At 35.0% G+C, this 20,368-nt stretch overlaps 1 protein-coding gene across 4 annotated transcripts in view; it reads left to right on the forward strand.

The window, feature by feature from the left end:
- Nucleotides 1-20,368, forward strand: part of whd (carnitine O-palmitoyltransferase whd) — a 33,087-nt gene that overhangs the window by 12,316 nt on the left and 403 nt on the right. The window contains exons 2-9 of one of the 4 annotated variants that reach the window (XM_067777022.1): nt 1,055-1,238; nt 1,761-2,498; nt 3,207-3,745; nt 3,871-3,936; nt 6,647-6,706; nt 10,636-10,768; nt 11,050-11,298; nt 19,994-20,353. In XM_067777022.1, coding sequence (XP_067633123.1) covers nt 1,098-1,238; nt 1,761-2,498; nt 3,207-3,745; nt 3,871-3,936; nt 6,647-6,706; nt 10,636-10,768; nt 11,050-11,298; nt 19,994-20,353 — 2,286 coding nt within the window. In that variant the 5' untranslated portion in view covers nt 1,055-1,097. The remainder of the gene's footprint in view (nt 1-1,054; nt 1,239-1,760; nt 2,499-3,206; nt 3,746-3,870; nt 3,937-6,646; nt 6,707-10,635; nt 10,769-11,049; nt 11,299-19,993; nt 20,354-20,368) is intronic. The other 3 variants (XM_067777023.1, XM_067777024.1, XM_067777025.1) reach the window with 3 other exon arrangements.

The raw sequence follows: 20,368 nt of genomic DNA on the forward strand, positions 1-20,368 counted from the left end.
ATTGTGACAGTGTCCGAGGAGTACCAGCTGGAGACAGCTAACTCTTTGAATCTGCTATGTATGTTTCTTTTAATTGATGTAAGTGGACGCTCCATCTCGATTGACTCCGCAGCCTCCAGCAGTGCCCCTGTCCTTGCAACTTCGTCTGCATTCTCGTTGCCCTCGAAGTTCCTGTGACCAGGTACCCATACGAGGGTTATGTTTGCGAAGTTTGCTGTGGCTTGAAGCGACCTCTTGCAGCTGCTGATGGCCTTAGACAAAGTGATGAGGGAGTTATGCGCCATGAGCGCTGCGTGGCTATCTGAGTAAATGCCCCCTCCTCCCGAGTCCTCCAACAGGAGCGTACACACCCTCTCTATGCCCAGAACTTCTGCTTCGAAGATACTACCAAAATTGGGCAGACAACGACACCTTAAGATGTCCGCAGAAGACACCAGCTCCCACACCTAATTCCATTTTGGAACCGTCGGTGAAGGCTGAAATTGCGTCCTTGCTTTGCACCCTGTCGCCCCTCTAGTATCTCTTGAGGGGAAGTTATCCTTATGACGCCTCTCAAAACTCAGTGAGGGCATATGATAATCAGGTTATTACTTTTTCGCTCTGTGCACCAACAGTGCAAGCGATGGGGAATCACTCTTGCCATCAAGTGGTACTTGGACTAAAGGGGCAGGACTTGATCTTTTTGTGTTCCAGGAATGACTGATGTGGATTGTTATGCCCCGGCGAATCAAAATCTATTTTATTATTGCCAGACCGTAGCTATCGACATTTGAGTTGAGAACTCCCGAAATATGTATGTGTGAATACTACCACCAGAAAAACAAACTTTCATGGTCAACCAAACTGACTGTTAATGTCTCCTTTAAGGTTTAAACAGTCGTTATTTGGTCTAGAAGCTGATAGATATGACAGCCTCAGCTATGAGTCAATAAACAGTGTATTTAAATTAGACTTTCTTTTTTTTAATTCACATATAAAGTATAAATATTAAGTTGATAAAATAAAAAACCAGTTTAACATATTTATTGTTTTATACTCTTCATACCATCATTAGATTTATTAATCTTAACTTCTGAGCGGCTTAAGTAGCCTTTGCAATGGCTGAAGCCCATTCGGCTGTGGCATTTTCCTTTGCCATCACTCATGAAGGATTCGACATTAATTATGATCAAGAAGTGTTGAATTTGGTTTGGAATTCTGGAGTCAGATCGTGGAAAAAACGCCTAGCTCGAGCTCGGGTAAGTGAAAATTATGTATCTACATATTTTCATTAGGGGGACTCATGAAAGCATATAAACTTATAAGGTGTAAAATTATATCCATTTACACACGCTGTTATATGAACGCACCTAGAAATACTCTTGATAAACTTGATTGCTTATCAGCTGTAATATTGCCAAACAAAAATTTTTTGATTGTTATACAAATTAAAAAATGCCAAGATTAAGTGAAAAATCAAAACTAAAACGTCTTTACTAAGATATTCTTGTAAATGACCTGCTGATGTTGGAGATTTCTGAGGAAAATTCCTGCTGTAATGTCTGCAAAGTTTCATTCCTTTGAGTTTACCGCGTTTACACAATGAAATGTGCGCGTAAATTTATACAAATTGTGTAAATGATTTTTCATACAAAATTTGACAGTTCGTTTACGCACTAGATAAATTTATACGTTTACACACTTTATAAGGCATTTATACGGTTACATGAGTCCCCCTATTATAACTAATTTAAGGCAACTTTTATTTATTTTTTTCGCAGAATGGTATTCGCAATGGTGTCTATCCTGCACACATACAAAGTCTTTGGCTTATCACGGCCATTGCCATTGGTTTACATTTTTCAGGGTTTTCTGTGCCGTTTGATCTCGTCCATCGGGTTTTAGTGCATTTACCTTCAAATACAGTTAATTGGCAAATGACTGCTTGTTTTATTGCAGCATTATTTGTTTGGCTTTCAATATGTTTTACAATGCGTTATACACTAAAATTACTTTTAATGTATAAAGGTTGGATGTATGAGTCTAGAGCACCAGGTAGCAAAGTATCATTAAAAACAAAAATTTGGGCCGCGTTCGTAAAAATACTTTCTAGTTGGAATACTCCAGGCCTTTATAGCTTTCAAGGTTCACTGCCAAGATTGCCTGTACCGTCGTTACACGACACAATGCAAAGATATTTACGTTCTGTACGTCCATTGCTGGATGACGAAAACTATACCCGTATGGAACGGTTGGCAAGCGATTTTGAGAATACAATTGGTAAAAAATTACAATGGTATCTAACATTGAAAAGTTGGTGGGCAACTAATTATGTGTCCGATTGGTGGGAAGAATATGTTTATCTACGTGGACGGAGCCCATTAATTATCAACAGTAATTTTTATGGAACGGATGCAATATTTATGAATTTAACAAATAATCAAGCAGCTCGTGCAGCAAATGTTATATATTTACTACTTGGATTTAGGCGTCTTATCGAACGCCAGGAATTACAACCGGTATGCACTATGTATCTTTAACCATACTAGAGATTGATCGAAATTCGGATTTCTCTTCCTACATTTTCTAGTCTTCTATGGAACCTACGCCTCTAACACCAATCTCCCTATGGTCCGCCCCTGTTGAAACTACCAGTTTCCTTGGACTCCCGTTAGAGGACTTTGATTACAATTTGTGAGTGGTCGTGCCCATTGAATGGAACCCAACAACAACAGGTCCAATTCTGAACCAGAAATTTCTATAATTAGAAGTCCCTTAAACCGATCAGGTCAGAGTGGTTTTACCGGGTTGCCCCTACTCATATAAGCTCACCGATTAACGTATGGTAAGTGGCTACCCAAAAAATACTTGAGCGCAATGGCTCGTTAGTCTTGATTGATAGATACGTATGCACAAGTACGGGCTGGCCATCCTCCTAAATATTCTATAGCTCGAATATTTAACTTATTTGTGAAAATGAACATAAGATTAAAAATCCAAACGCAGGATAAAATGTACTCTCTACTCAGATAAATACAAAAACAAGGAAAACAAAAATATTTAGTATAGATTGGCGATTTCGACCTGTCAAAACACGGTTCGTATTTTCCTTAAAAGTCGATCTCGATCTTTCTCTAGAACAAATATCTCATGTATACGCACTTACAAACGTATTAGATTACTTTATATGCAAAAATTGTTATTGTTTTTTATTAAATGGTTTCCAGATAATGGTGCAGGGTATGATACCGTTATGTTCATGGCAATATGAACGCACATTTAACACTGTACGAGTGCCCGGCCTAGAAACTGATCGTATTGTACATTATCGCGATTCAAATCATATTGTTGTCTTACATAAAGGATGTTATTATAAGGTGGTTATATATTTCAAAGGTCGCATTTTAAGGCCATGTGAGATTCAAATACAAATAGAAGAAATACTAAATTCTAAAGCTTCACCATTAACCGGCGAGATGCATTTAGCAGCACTAACAACAATGAATCGTTCAAAATGGGCCGAAATACGTAACGCACATTTTGCGAGAGGTGTTAATCGAGTTTCTCTCAATCTCATAGAATCATCTGCGTTTGTTTTATCGTTGGATGATGAACCTTATGAATTTGATTTGGAACGGCCAGAATGTCTTGATAAATTTGGCAAAACACTATTACATGGAAATGGTTATAATCGTTGGTTTGATAAAAGCTTTACAGTGTGCGTTGGCAAAAATGGACGATTGGGCTTTAATGCTGAACATACGTGGTAAGTAATTTTTTTTTCTAAATTCTACATATTGGATCTACTATACATACATATGTATGTATATAAACAAACATATTTTGAATTACTCTTGGCATCTCTCATTTATTATGAAAACATTTCAAAAGGGCCGATGCTGCTGTAATGGCTCACGTTTGGGAGAATCTTATTATGGACGATGCGAGCACTAATGGGTAAAAACAAAAGATTTCCTATTATCAAAAGATTTCATGATGATTTTCACAATCACATGATCTAGTATTATCTAACGGCTTAGTACTGATTGGTGGAGGTCGCTTTTTCTTTATTTTACTATCCCCAATGTACATTCATACATTGTATATGCATACATATTTACAATATATCACTTGAAAGTTAGCAGTCTAATTAGTTTTTTATACTCAGCGTGCTTTGCACCTACATATATACTTATCATAATGTTCAAACATATGGAAAGCTTCAAGTTTTAGGTGTGTTTTCTTAAAATGCAGATGTGCAAATATATGTATGTATGTAAAATAAACTATTAATTAAGCCAGGTATAACATGTATAAAAACAAATTCTGCGAAGTTCAGAAAGAGGAATATTACTCAAACATAACGTCAGTTTGGAATGTTAAAGTTTGTCAAAAGTGACATTTTAAAGAATCTCCATAGATCAGGATATACTGTATCAACCAGACAAAAGGAGTGCTCAGTAGCAAAATCAGGTAATTTCTCAAAGAGCGAAACTCATTTAGTTTACTTTGATGCTTTATTTGCGAAAATATTTATTAAGGGTTTATGAAGCTGGAACTCCGATAAACCATTTTTTTTGCAACATCTATAAAAGTATGTGCTTCTCTTACCCCAAAAAAAAAATATCGTGAACACATTGTTCATGTTGAAAACCCATCAGTAACAAAAAAAACAAAAAAAATGCAAAACGATTGTTGTCACACTGTCGTTCGTTTGTCCAAAGTTGGCCCTCCTTATTTATGTTGTTATCCCATTCATGGAAAAAAGTTATGGCATAAAACAATTGAAAAGCCTTAATAATGAAAAAAGAAAAATTATTCTTTTGGTCAAATATAGAACTTAAAACTTCTCTTTTAATTCTTTATTTTCACTTATATTTCATGTAATGTAGTATATTAAAATTATAAGACCAGGACCTTATTTTAGATTTCGATGATACTGAAATATGTTTTTCCTTGGCCCATTTCATTAGAAAAAGTATTTCCTCTGGGCGATAGTTAATTTTTTTCAAATTTCAATATGTATGTACTATGTGTATTTAAAATTTTTTTTAGAGATGCAGTGGATCGTTTGAAATTTGTTTTGGAGTTATGATTTTTTGAAAGAACCAAAAAATTTTTCCAACTGATGTTTTTTCATATAATTTTAAATAAGTATGTATCTGCTTGATCAGAGAATTTGAGTTTAGTAAATTGGTTTACACGATAATTTTTTTGTCCATGAATGGGATAGGGGGCAAAAAGAATGGATTATCATAGGCTAACTTTTGGCAAACGAAAAACACAGTTTTTATTAAGAAAAATCCCATTTCGGGGTACCGGCTACACAAAGACATTAATAAATTTTTAAATTATTGAAATCAATCAAATATTCGAAAAAAATCAATCAATTTTCGAAAAGAATAATTCGGAAAGGTTTTGTGATAAAAAGTTGTTGCCAGCGTAGGATAACCCGATTATAATTATCTAAATTAGCTATATACAATCAAAACAATCAAAATTTATTTGGAGTCGGTTTGTTTCTGTTAATGCAGCATTGGTTTCATCTCAAGACGACAAAAAAGGCTCGATTTTTGAGTGATATGGACGTAATGTTTTTTGAAAAGTAAGTTTTTTTGTAAAAGTTGCAAGGTTAAGCTCGAGTCAACTTTAACCTAGTTTAAACTCTAAAAACCGGGCCTAAGGTGGGCAGACAACACAATGTTGTCAATTTTCGCTCACATATTATGCATATTCGTATATACAAATATACATATGGGGTATACCATCCCATTTCGACCAATTTTGAACCCGACCCCTTTAGAATTGGCTGAAAGTTTTTCTTCTTTTTCTAGCTTACGAAAGACGTTTTTCAGAATTTTTTAAAATTTTTTCATCCAACTCGAAAAAAGTTATGAGTTTTTAAAAAAACACCGTTTTTGTTTTCAAAATGCTATAACTTTTTCAAAAATTGACCTTTTGTGATCTTTTTTTTTTTTTAAATTTGTTTTTAAATGTACTTTTCGGAAAAAATAAAAAAAATATTTTAAAGTTTTTTTTTTAATTTTTCAGTTTTTCGAGATTTTTCGAATTTCGCCATTTTTTTTCTCATAAAAAACTTCAATCAATTCTGCAATCATCCCAACTGATCCCGGAGTGGGCCGATTTTTTTTTCTTTAATTGAAAAAAAAAAATTTCAAAAATAAACATTTTTTTTATCAATTTTATTTATATAACAAAAAAATGTAAGAAAATGATTTTTAAGTATTCTTTTCTTTATATATTATGGTAATCTACGATTAAAATGACTCGTTTTCGCTGTCCAGCAATTTAAAAATTTTTTTGTATTTTTTTCGAAAAGTACATTTAAAAACAAATAAAAAAAAAGATCCCAAAAGGTAAAGTTTTGAAAAAGTTATAGCATTTTGAAAACAAAAACGGTGTTTTTTTTTTTTTAAATTCATAACTTTTTTTGAGTTGGATGAAAAAATTTGAAAAAATTCTGAAAAACGTCTTTCGTAAGCTAGAAAAAGAAGAAAAACTTTCAGCCAATTCTAAAGGGGTCGGGTTCAAAATTGGTCGAAATGGGATGGAATACCCCATATATACATATGTATACGTTAATATTATACAATTTATTTGTATTTTAAAGTATGTATGTAACAGCAATGATTTCCAAACATTTTAGGGCTGATGCACCGGTTATGGGTCATCTTTGGGAACATCTTTGCGGTGAAGATATTTATGGGTAATTTAACTTATTACATGCAGTGTTTAAAAAACTGCAGTCGGAATAGTAAAAGTGACCAACATTTCGATTTTCATAGACTTTACTGTTCGTCGACTTATTAATACGAACACTTCCTTGTGCTTGCGCTTTTGAGAAAAAACAACAGTCTCAGTTCTAGCACAAGCAAAAACGAAAAGCGAAAGAAATGAAATGCCGTAAACTGTCGCACCTTCGTATATTTAATTATTGATATTATGCGGCTTTCCTCAGTGCCCACAGTCGCTGTAAAATCAATAGTGTTGATTTTAACAGTCGCAAAAATTAACAGTTGCAAAAAGCAGCAGCAGTCGTGAAAAATGAAAATTAACGCTTTTTGCAAACTGCAAGCGGCTGATATTTTGCGTTTGGCTATGATTATTTTTTTCTAAAACGGGGCGCCACAGCGTCGTACGTAATACCCTGTACATATGTATGTACATATATGCATTGTTTTCTTGACACAGCCATAGAAAATTTACCCCTTTTTGGCCATGAGGATTTTTAACTACCGTTTTACTTTATTATTTATTTATTTATATTTTAATTAAAGACAATTACCTACATGAATTTAAATTTAAAATGTTTCACAATAAAATATACACACATGTACATACATATGTTCATATGTATGCAGAAATATCTCAAATATTCTATTTTTTTTAATATACTTGAAATGGAAATGCATGTATGTACACATATATGTACAGCGTATTACATACAACGCTGTAGCGCCTAGTCTTAGTAAACAAAAATCATAACAAAACACAAAATATCAGTCGCTTGTAGTTTGCAAAAAGCGTTAATTTTCATATTTCACGACTACCGCTTTTTGCGACTGTTAATTTCTGCGACTGTTAAAATCAACACTATTGATTTTACAGCGACTGTGGGCACTGAGGAAAGCCGCAGTAATATCAATAATTAAATATACGAAGGTGCTACTGTTTGCGGCATTTCATTTCTTTCGCGCAATCACAAGCAAAATCAAATAACATGACAGCTCACACAGTTTTTTAAACACTGATTACATGCATTACAGATGTGCTTAGATGAAATTTAGCTTCTGTTGTGTTGTCATTACTAACATTTGCGTCAACCATTCAGTAGTGTATTGTAGAATACTAATTATTTTCATTAAACTAGCAAAACAAGTAACAGCTTCCGATATCCAAAGGGAAACTTTTAAAAAGTTTCCTACGCGATCTAGACCCAGAGGTAGCCTTATTAATTTATTGTAAAAATTTAAATATATAAACATATTCATTATTAATAGTCATTTGTAATAACAAAAAAATGAAACAATAATAATAATACTTTGGAGGGATATGGCTCCGAATCGATTAAAGCCGAGCTGTTCTACCTATTTGTGGTGTGCTTCTTTTTCATTTTACCTGGAAGTGGGTGGGCCTACGTGTTTTATGTCGACTCTTCTCTGCAAAGGCATACGTATTTCCAGGGGCTGAAACTGTTATTCCTTTTATAATATTATTCCTTGCAAAACTATTAATTTTGGACTTTAAATAAATTTGTATCAAGATAAAAATTATTTTCGGATTTTTATTTTTTGAGTCCGATAGAACTAGTTAAACCCGGACTTTTAAAAAAAAAGTTCGGAAAAAAGTTAAATCCGGGACTTTTATTTTTTATGGCCAAAAGGGAGTGGGAGTGTTCGAGAGAAAAGTTCTTCGAAAAATTTATGGACCTCTACGCGTTGGCGATGGCGAGTACCGAAGAAGATTTAATGATGAGCTGTACGAGCTATACGCAGACATCAACATAGTCCAGCGAATTAAAACGCAGCGGCTGCGCTGGCTAGGCCATGTTATGCGAATGAAAGATGATGCTCCGGCCAAGAAAGTGTTTCTATCGGAACCCGCCTATGGAAGCAGAGGTAGAGGGCGGCCCCCACTCCGTTGGAAGGACCAGGTGGAAAACGATTTAAACTCCCTTGGTGTGACCAATTGGCGCCGGTTGGCGGAGCGAAGGAGCGACTGGCGCGCCTTGTTGGACGGCCATAACCGTTTAGACGGTTAAGCGCCAATTAAGTAAGTAAGTAAAATAAAAGTCCCGCTTGATAACGGCTTACCCGAAATAAAAAATTGTTTAATTCGGATAAGCAGTTTCTTTGTTATCAAGCGGGACTTTTATTTTGGCCTTAAAAAATAAAAGTACGGATTTAACTTTTATTTCCGGACTTTTATTTTTAAAAGTCCGAGTTTAACTAGTTCTATCGGACTCAAAAAATAAAAATACAGATTTTACTTTTATATATGGACTTTTATGGCAAAAGTTCGAAAAATAAAAAGGATGCATGATTCGACATGATATTGCTATAGGGATACCTGGGAACTCAAACATTTTCACCTAGGACAATTTTTTGAACAGGACTTTTTCGACTCCGAAAAAAAAATTATTTTCCGTCCCTGCGTATTTCTCTGGGAAGCTTTTCATGACAGGAACACACTCCGAGTGTTTGCCTGGGACCCGGTTTTAGAAAAAAATATTTCAAAGTATTTTATTGCTAAATACATAAATATCGATAATTAAATCCCAATTGCTGGCAAGAGACTGGTTCCACTTCTGTGGAGTTTTAATATCTAGGCCCATGACTGTCTTTTGGGTATATTCTAACCATTTTCATCTCAAATATATGCATATTTCATGACAGGAACACACTCCGAGTGTTTGCCTGGGACCCGGTTTTAGAAAAAAATATTTCAAAGTATTTTATTGCTAAATACATAAATATCGATAATTAAATCCCAATTGCTGGCAAGAGACTGGTTCCACTTCTGTGGAGTTTTAATATCTAGGCCCATGACTGTCTTCTGGGTATATTCTAACCATTTTCATCTCAAATATATGCATATGTATTTACCCTTTATTTATTTTATTAGTTTAATGCACGAATAATTTGAAATTATTATTTAAATAAGCTTAATCAGACGAGCGATGAGAGCAACGCCTTGGTTGCTGTGTCAATTTCACTATTCACGTAGACATATTTCATGCAATATCTATGTATTTGGAATCAGCACTTTATAACATAGTAATAATAATATACTGAGTATTATACATATGTATGGGTGTTTCCAACGTTATTGGCGGCAACCGGTTCTATGTACCGGATTTTTCCCGAATAAGGGCTGTAATTTCAGAGTAACCCCATTTCGTCTGTCCGCAAATTGTCATCCTCGAATCAGATCTTACCAGCTGGAATGTTCTAGTCTTAATCCCTCAACGAATGCTTTTGTCATCAGAGAATACCTTAATTATTATATGTAGAAAATACCCATATGTATGTCAGTTAATAGGTTCATATTGTAACGAATTCTGGGGATTTCTGATATTTATGCACCTTCTGCCAACGTTCGAATTACTAATCTGTTGAATAAATCACTCCAATATTCAGTATTACAAACTGTTCTCCATTTAGATTACTTTGGGAGTAGTACTTCCTAATTATACTTCACAACCAATAGCGTGTTTAAATCAAAACTGATTAGTTATTACTCAGCTTGCGCTGCTTTTATACTCTCGGTTTCCTCGTTCACCCATTTCTCCTAAGGTCTAGTAATTTCGCGAACAGTTGTAGCTCTTGCTTGGTTACCAGCTATATACGTGTATATTTGTAGTTTATAGCCATATGCGTGTGTATGTGTGAGTAATTATTTCGGCTGATGACTACGTGTGTGTGTGAGAAATCTCTTCGTCGCCTTCTACATAAGTGTTGCTAGCTTTAATGTGTACATGTACATAAGAGTGGTTGGTTCATGTTTTTGTTGTTGCGTGATTATTTACTAACAACCTAGTGATGTCAACATTCGCCACAATATTATGTAAGCATGCAAATTATAGCATTTTATGTATTATGGTTTTTCACTCTCTAACTAACACACTAATACTAGGTATGATGAGTCTGGAAACACCAAGGGCATTCCCGAATTTCAGCCGCCTTTGCCCATACGATTAAATTGGGATCTGACTGTTTTGCAGCCACAAATCGAAGAAGCTACACTGGATGCTACTAAATTAATAAATGTAAGTATTTCATTTGAAATCATTTAAAATAAGATAAAATAGACTTTGCGTGTGATTTATAGAAAAAAATCAGTATGCACACTGTTTAAGGCCAAGTTTTGCAGTGTAATGTTAAACTTCAGTTAAAGAGTTGATTAGAGTTTCTCATTGGCAATTTGGCTCTTTATAGATACAATTTTTCTGCTCATCTTAATTTAAGTGACCACTGAAAACCCCTGGCCTAAGTGAATCAGCTGGTAGTATATAAGTATGAATGTAAACTAATCTGTTAACATATTTAGGACGTGGATCTACGCATACTCGTACATAATGAATATGGAAAAGGATTTATGAAGAAATGCCGATTATCACCAGATGCATATATCCAAATGGCTCTCCAGCTAGCATATTATCGTGATGCTGGCAGATTCTCACTAACGTATGAAGCATCCATGACGCGTTTATTCCGTGAAGGTAGAACAGAAACAGTACGGCCCTGTACGATTGAATCTTCGGCTTGGGTGAAATCAATGGAAGATAAAAACTCAACAGTAAGTATATTCTGTCAGACATAGCTTCCCTGCTATTAAACCAAAACCAGTCTCTGTCTTAGCATTGTCACGATGAACAAAAAATTTACTTTATAATATGAATATATTAAGAAAAATTCAGAATTTTTTGTATTAAAATTTCTAGGCGACTAGGAACAGCTCTTCAACTCAGTACCTACTCATTACCTATGATGAAAAGCTGTACCAACAAAAATAAAATCGACGACGTAGTTAAGGAGATTTTCGACTTGGTTACATGCTGCTGAAATGTAGAAAGATTTTGGAGATATTTGAACCAATGAAACCCTAAGAAGTGTATACATGGTACAGATTTATAGGGAATGGTGTTTATTAGGCAGTCAATTTAGGATTGTTTTCATTTCAATATCTTATTTGATGTTGGATATATTAACTTAAGGTTTAAGTGAAGAATACAGACCGCTCAGATATGAGCAAAACAAAGAATGGACATATTTTTCCTCAACCACTAATTTGCAAAATGTAATATTTTTGGTGCAAATGACTGGGTAGAGGTACGAGGGGACGAAGGTAAAACTTTAAAAAATTTAAAATGCTTATATTTCGCAACGTTATAATCCTACATGGTTAAATGTTTGAGCCCACATCTGAAACTTTGTTGTATTACATATGTGTGTGGCCATTTTGGCTTGAAATTTAGATGATAGCGGTATTTTTGAAAAATAATTGAATTGAATTGAACTGGGTTTCACAGTTTCAAAACTAAACTATTAAAAAGCGGATTCAAATCCACGAGCAATTGCAATATCTTGATGTACTTACTCAGCTATCACATCTGTATAAAACCAAATATCATAACACCTTATATGTATGTATAATACAATGTTTCGAAAAAATCTATGACCTGCAGCACTTTACACAAATTACATTTTTCATTTTCTTAAATTTAAACTCTTGAGTTTTGTTAGTAACCCATAACTGTATACACGTGTAAAGTTTTAGATGTTTTTAATATTTTTGGCTTTGTTTTAAAACCAGAAATATAAGTTTACATTTTTTAAAATGTTTGAATTTGGTTTTAAAATAATTTTAAGATTTTGTATTTCGGCGGCCGCCGTGGTGATGGCAGCGTGCACCGCCTACCACACCGAAGATCCTGTGTTCACACCCCGGGAAAAAGCAACATCCAAATTTTAGAAAAACGATTTTTCAATTAGAAGAAAATTTGTCTAAGCGGGGTCGCCCCTCGGCAGTGATTGGCAAGCACTCCGAGTGTATTTCTGCCATGAAAAGCTCTCAGTGAAAACTCATCTGCCTTGCAGATACGGAGTCGGCATAAAACGAGTAGGTCCCGTCCAGCCAATTTTTAGGAAAAATTAAAAAGGCCACGACGCAAATTGGAAGAGAAACTCGGCCTAAAATCTCTTCGTTATCGCGTCTTAATTTTTTTTTATTGTTCAATTAAGTTTGAAATTCAAACCATATAAAACATACTTATATGCAATAAAATACGAAAACAGAGTAGTAAATTGTGAGGTTTTGAATTAAGGTAAACAAATTTTGAAAACTTGCTTAAACCAATAATGGCTTAAAATGTAGGCTCAATTTCGAGTCGCGTAATTGCAATTTTGGGGGTATCACTGAAAAGTTAATTAGACTGGGTTGGTACCTATGAAAATTGAAATGTTTGGAAAAAGTGTCCCCTTGGTTTGAAGCGTATGTTGAGAGGGTCTGAAAATAGAGCCGGAATTGTTTTTTTTTTTTATTGTAACTTAGTTTTATGATAAATTCGATATATAATTTTTAAAATTGATACGTCAATATTTTGCTCTTAAGAAGCTCTATAATTCCTTCGGATGTCATTTTGAGCTCACCAGTCAGTTTCAGTTAGCCGCTTTTTCACAGTTTTATGAATCGGGAATCATGCTTTAAAGGACTACAATTGGTTTATTGAACAAAACTATATGAAAACGACTTTAAAAAAGGACATTCGAAGGAGTTATAGACCTCCTTAAGGCCAATATAATGATATATCAAATTAACGTATCGTATGTCAAATAACCAAGTTACAATAACAAAATAAACTCCGCTGTGTTTGGATTTACCACACGCAAGAGCGAGACTATTTTACTTCATATTTGTTTTTTTACAATAAAATATTGAAAGCAAATCAGAAAACTTATTGCACATTGTGAATCAAACTTAAGTGTAATATCTTCTGCATAGACGTCAAAATTCCAAAGTTATTGGATCACCTGATTTGTAATTGACTATCGTTGTCTCATTCTGTATCTCTTTCTATCACCTGCTGAAGAAAGCCGGTCCACCATAGTATTTAGTTATTTTTTCTACATTTATTTTTAATATTGATACAAAAAATTAAGATATATTGATGTTCTTCATTTCACTTCATTCGACTGCCTTCTTTTACTACCTTCCACTCTATTTGCAACATAACCTCAATTAAGGCCCGGGTTTTCAGTAGTTGGTTAAACTAAGCTCAAACTAGGTTTGCTTAAACTCTAGTCAAATTTAAACTCCAGTTAAACTACTGGGAAGTTTTTCTGTCACAGTTTAAGGCCGCCTTTGGGGTAGGCTTCTTTGTACGGCAACATTGTTTTTTATTATCTAGATAATTTGTAGATACGACAAAAACTGGATTTTGCTTACCCAACAAAAATTTAAAAGATATTTCTGCAGCGAAAGTGCCTGAGGTGATATCCACCATCATTAGGGGGACTCATGATAGCATATAAACTTATAAGGTGTAAAATTATATCCATTTACACACGCGGTTATATGAACGCACCTAGTAATACTCTTGATAAACTTGATTGTTTTTCAGCTGTATTATTTCCAAAAAAAATTTTTTGATTGTTATACAAATTAAAAAATACCAAGATTAAGTGAAAAATCAAAACTAAAACGCCTTTACTTGCTGATGTTGGAGATTTCTGATGAAAATGCTGTCAGTAATGTCTGCAAGGTTGCATTCCTTTGAGTTTACCGCGTTTACACAATGAAATGTGCGCGTAAATTTATAAAAATTGTGTAAATGATTTTTCATACAAAATTTAACAGCTTGTTTACGCACTAGATAAATTTATACGTTTACACACTTTATAAGGCATTTATATGGTTACATGAGTCCCCCTATTATCTAATTATTCTTAAACCAGATAGTTCTCAATTTGAAAACCAACTTCAATCTCCAATCACCATCCAACTTTTGAGAAATTTTGTAAAGTTTATAGTTCTCGAGTTGATCTCCAACGGCATTAGCATTTTCAAATTATTATCTAACCTTTGGGAGATTTTAAGATATGTACAGTTCTAAATGAATATTCAACACGTTTCTCCTACATTGGATATCGAATTGAGGTGAAGTTGAAAAAAAATCTCCAAGGTGGTACCACCAAAGCAAACAGCTATATATTATAATTTTTCAACATAAGTAATAGCATTTTTCGCCTTATAAAAAATACCCTCTTTTGGTGAGTACACTATGATTCTCAAGTTGAGCCACTGTTTCGAACCAACTATTGAGATTTTAAAGGTATGCTAGTTATAAACATGAGCTGTAATGGTACTCAAGCCCAAATGCTTGTTAGGTATATTCGACGCCATTTCGAACGAAGGCAAATCGCCGATAGGTTAACCAGAGTTTAACCCTGCCAAATCGGCCGCTTAAGCTCAGCTTAAACTTCAGTTAAAGTAGACTGAAAAACTGCAGAATAAGTTTAAGCGTAGTTTAACTGACAAACTGAGTTGAACTTGTACTGAAAAACCGGGCCTTAAGCTGCCAAACTTTACGGTAAACAATGATTTTGTATCGGTGCACATTTCTAAACGAAACAAAATTTTCATTTGGGAGACAAAATAAGAAAAGAGTGTCCGAAAAAAATCTGTTCAAAATGGCTACTTTTTCGCGTTTTGGCAGCGCTTTGAAAGGATGTTTAATATGGCGGTGCATACGGTCGGTTATCTTCAGCGGGTGATAGAAAGAGATACAGGATGAGTCCACGATAGTCATTTTAAAAATCAGGTGATCGGTTCTATTTGTAATTTTGACGTGAAAAGGTGAATTTAACAAGGTGTGATTGACAGTTAAATATGATTCTCTTGTTAAACACGTGTAAACAAATTAATTAACCCTATGTGGTGCATGTAGCATTTTATACTTCTTTTTTTGCGTGGCAGCATTATTTATGAATTAATGAGAATATTTGGACTTCATAAGCCGGCCCTACTTTATTCAATACAACCAAACACAAGTTACATTTGTCTAGCTGAGATTATATTAAAAGAGTATTTTGCTAAAAAACGTATATGTTTACAAACCGTTTAAGCCAAATTTTTTGATTTTAATTGCTGCGGATTTATCCTTTTCCGGATTATTTATCTCCTCACTTCCACTTAGTCGCGCCCTACTTCCATGTTTTATTTTTCTCCTTTCGAAAACTGGGTTCGAAAGAGCTTTCTGTTTGAGTTTCCAAGTCTGAAACATATATGGTATTTAGCCCAATTGTGCCCAACTTGAAAGACTCGCTTCAATTGGAATGGGAACAGGTCCAGCATACAACCTAGCACGTTTGTAAACACTCAGATCTGACGGACAGCAGATAAAATCAGTTTCCATAAAATTATTTTCGGAAAGCCGAGATGAATTTATTATTACAAACCCATAGCTTTGTTTCCATCGCTTCCGTCTTTGTTAGCAAGTTGGCGTTGTAGGAGGATTTAAAGGGGTTGATAAGCGCAATCCAATCGCACCTACCCGAGGAGAATCCTGTTACAAATATGAAAGTTTCATACAAATATTACGCAGGCGAGGTTCTGACAACCCCAACTTCCTCACAGAGCTAGAAGTGTGTGGTGGGATTGCCTAGGAGGTTCAATGTGGTCATATTAAATCGTTCCGGAATGGTCGGGCTTGTGCCTTAACTGTGCTTGTTGCCGGAACGTACTGGATCTATGTTCGGAAAAGGACCATCAATGTCGATAACACTCCCAAAAACCTTTGGGAAGGGTCTTTATCGCTACAACAACACGGGTTTATAAGCTGCGAAATATTATAAGTGTACATGTATCCTACTGTTCTTGGCATGTTCTTATCGCAGGTGTTGTATTTAAAAATAAAAGCTATCTTTTCTGAACTTTCTGAAAGGTTACGTTTCGTTTGCGCCTATCCTCGCTTAGATAATGCTTAGGAGACCCATCTAGCGGCAGTGGTTATATAACTACAGCTACATCACAGGGTGTACCGAAAAGCGGAAACACAACCCTCTGATGGCTATAGGGTATAACATATAGCTGAATCAGTTGCGATAAATTGTGGACACACATAGAATACATAGAATTAGTGTAGAGGGTGAAACAGAGACGCATATTTCAGTTACATCTGAGTATAATGCGTATTGAAATTTCGTAGGACAAATTTTATGCGCAGCAATTTCAGAGGTGTATTTAAAGTTTGTCGCTTGGCAGTCCATATAAAGTTTAAGCGTAAACGTATATAGAAGAATAAAAAAACACAACTAATTATTCGAAGTTGTGACAATTTTCATAAAATAATTTTGTTTATCTAACAAAAAAGAAATTTGAACATTTGTTATACAAAATGAAGATATTTTTTGAAATAATAATTATAATACACATTAAAATGATTCTCCTAATTTAGGTCATTTGCTTTTCCTTTCCAGGTGTTTTTTTCCTGTTTTTGCCATTCTAAGGCGTCTTCCGAAAGTACTTCTTCTTCAGCCTATCGCAACATGGTCGCAAGACGAAACTATCGCCTTGCCAATATCTCAGAGGTTGCAAAATTGAATTGCCAATTCATTGGGTGGGATATCGTTTTAGAGGCTTTTTTTATTGGGCCAGGTACACATTTGTTGACCCTCGCGTTAAAATCGACAAGTGTGTGGTTTTATATACAAGTAGAAGTGGTGTTTTGTACCTAGTGGCAAAGGTAGTGCTTGTATGTGCATTGCAAGCGCTTGTGCAATGCAATATTATTTGTCGGTAGTGCGTAGATTAATGTCATAAAGGACTACAACCGGATCCCACACCAAATTTAAGCTTATCTACCTCGATCTGCGAGCAATAGTGTTAGATTACGACTGAATGACCTTTCCTAGTTTTAACCTTAAGTACATCTAATGGTCAGTTTACCCGTAGGCCATTCGATGGTGAAGGACGTTCAGAAAGTTTCATACTTGTGCGCATTTTTTATACAGCTTCGACCTTTAATTTTTAGCCCCGCAGATTACGACACCTCCTCTGCGGTGCTTAGGGGTTGTTGTTTGTAGCGATAAGAACTTAGGGGTGAATATCGGCTGGAGCAGTGCGACGTTCCCGATATGATGGAGCAATTACACGATTCGTTGCTCTCGCCCGACATAGCTAACTTCTATGATCTTATTGAAGCCGGCTGCCTGAGTAATTTCGGTAATGCCCTGGTTACCAGGTAATTGGATAGCCGGGTAGTATTCAACCTTTCTTGAACTTTGCAATAACTCATGCTCGTATTGATATACAAATAAATACCGTTACCTTTATTCACAAAGGCCCAAAAAATTTGTCGAAACTACATTGATCACAGATCTTTCGTAATGGTCGGGTGTCTGAGTTTTTAGGTCCTCGTGGAATACCCGGGCAATTGGATCTCCGCCACCTAAGTACCTTATTACTCAAGTAAAATGATCAGCCGTACCACCCATCAGACGCATGGCAAACTATAGCAGACCACTGGTATTTTCATCGTCAGCGCCTCGGTATGGAACATTCTTCCCTCACTGCATCTACAATCGTACGTCCTCTTAAAAAGGAGCTCTCGCTGCTCTTTAAAAACAACGAGATAGCGAAAGTTACTATTTAAATTAACCGCATTGGGACAGGGGTGTGGTCTTCATTAAGTTGCCCCATACAGTGCGCTGTTTATTCTTCTTGCAATTCATTTGCCCTTCGGAACACAAACTAAGCGGTTCTGGTTCTGTTATGAAGAGTATATGAGAGAGAACTCAGCAGCCCTAGCATATGCACTTCGGAGTTTGCATGAAACATTCAAGGCGGCCACTTAAATATATATCAGGAGAAAAATTCACAATTTCAAGGTACTAATGATACAAAAAGTATTAAATTTAATACTGTTTCACAAAAGGGCATCTTCTTTTCTTCCCCTTTCTCTCATCTTTCGTTTAGTATGGGAGTTTTAAAAATGAGCTGTCACTACATACATAGAACACCTGGCTTTATTACATCATGGTGATTGCAAAGCGAACACCACTTAATTCCCTCTGCAGATGAATGTCAAGTCAAAATATAATTAGTATTTATTGTGATTAACTGGCATGTTGTTGTAACAAGGTGTTGTATGGAAATATAAAGAAGAAGCAATCAGCTGATGGGATAACACCACCTGGTTCCCCGTGGTTTTCAGGTTGTATTTTTTTCGTATTTCGCTAGTTATTTGTAATATAGGTTACACATTTACACCAGTATTGAAACTGCATTAGGAGGGAGGGCGACAAAAAATGTAAAAAAATACAAGAAAATAAAGTAGTGGCTTTCTTCTTACGTTTTCAATCAAATGCCATGCCTTTCAAAATTTATTGCATGGGATTTAGGCGGCCTCGAACCGTAATATATGATCACGGATCGACAACGATTCTAAAGATAACAAGTAAGGAAGGCTAAGTTCGGGTGTAACCGAACATTATATACGTGAGCTTCAATTGTACATTTCATTTCAGATAAATTACTTTTCTACATAACACGTGGCACCGCCCGTTAAAAAAAATGTCTCCCCATTTCCTCTTACAATAAAACTTGATAAGTGAAATATCATTGGTTCAAACAATTTTTTGCTAAGTTATGGCTTATTATTCCAGTCTACGATCCTTTTAAACTTGTTTTATATAAAAGTGGACGTGGTCTCTAACCGATCTCGCCCATTTTTTCTAGATATATTTCCTGCTGTAGGGAAGTTTTGTTGTGGCTCCCGAAACACAGAAAATTGCTTAGTCATAAAAGAGGCGGTGCCACGCCCATTTTAAAAAATTTGAAGTTTATTTGTTGTTTATTAATTGTTATAAATCCACTTAGGAATCGTTTTTGCAAAGATATAGCTTATTTTATTCGTCCACGACCCTTTTAATAATATTTTATATAAAAGTTAGCGTGGTCCTTAACCGATTTCGTTAATTTTTCTTCAAAGCATTCCTTATAGTAAAGGCAATATCTCTGCCGAATTTTGTTACGATAGGTTTAACGATTTTTGATTTATGATTTATTTGTAAAATTGATTTTATCACAAGTGGGCGGTGCTACGCCCATTTAAAAACTTTTTTTCAAATTTTTATCAAGAGTCTCAATATAAGTCCACAAGTCAAATTTCAACATTCTAGGTGTATTATTTACTAAATAATCAGGTTTTTTGTGTTTTCCAAAATTTTATATTTATAAAAAGTGGGCGTGATTATCATCCGATTTCGCTAATTTTCAATAAAAATCTATTCTGGATCCAGATAAGCTCGTGTACCAAATTTGGTGAAGATATCTCTATATTTACTCAAGTTATTGTGTTAACGGACGGACATGAAACAAATCGTAATTTAAATTAAAATACCTTTTAAGGATGAAAAATAATTTCAATCGTGTTTTAAAGTCAGTCGAAAATTTCGAAGATTTCTTACTTTCTTTCCCAAACTTTTTGTAGAACGAAGAGCGAATCAAACTATTGCGAAAAGCCTGCGATCGCCATCAGCTTGGTTATCAAGATGCAATGTGTGGACGTGGTATTGATCGTCATCTATTTTGTCTTTACGTGGTTTCAAAATATTTAGAAGTCGATTCGCCATTCCTTAACGAAGTATTGAGCGAGCCATGGCGTTTATCAACTAGTCAAACACCTCACGGCCAAACACCAAAAATGGACTTAAAGAAACATCCAAACTGCATAAGTGCAGGCGGAGGTTTTGGACCAGTAGCGGATGATGGTTATGGTGTTTCATATATAATAGCAGGCGAAAACTTAATCTTCTTTCACATATCAGCTAAATTAAATTGCAAACAGACGGTAGGTTGGATGTTT

Source organism: Eurosta solidaginis, chromosome 3 (genome assembly GCF_040869045.1).
Source record: "Eurosta solidaginis isolate ZX-2024a chromosome 3, ASM4086904v1, whole genome shotgun sequence".
NCBI classification, from domain to species: domain Eukaryota; kingdom Metazoa; phylum Arthropoda; class Insecta; order Diptera; family Tephritidae; genus Eurosta; species Eurosta solidaginis.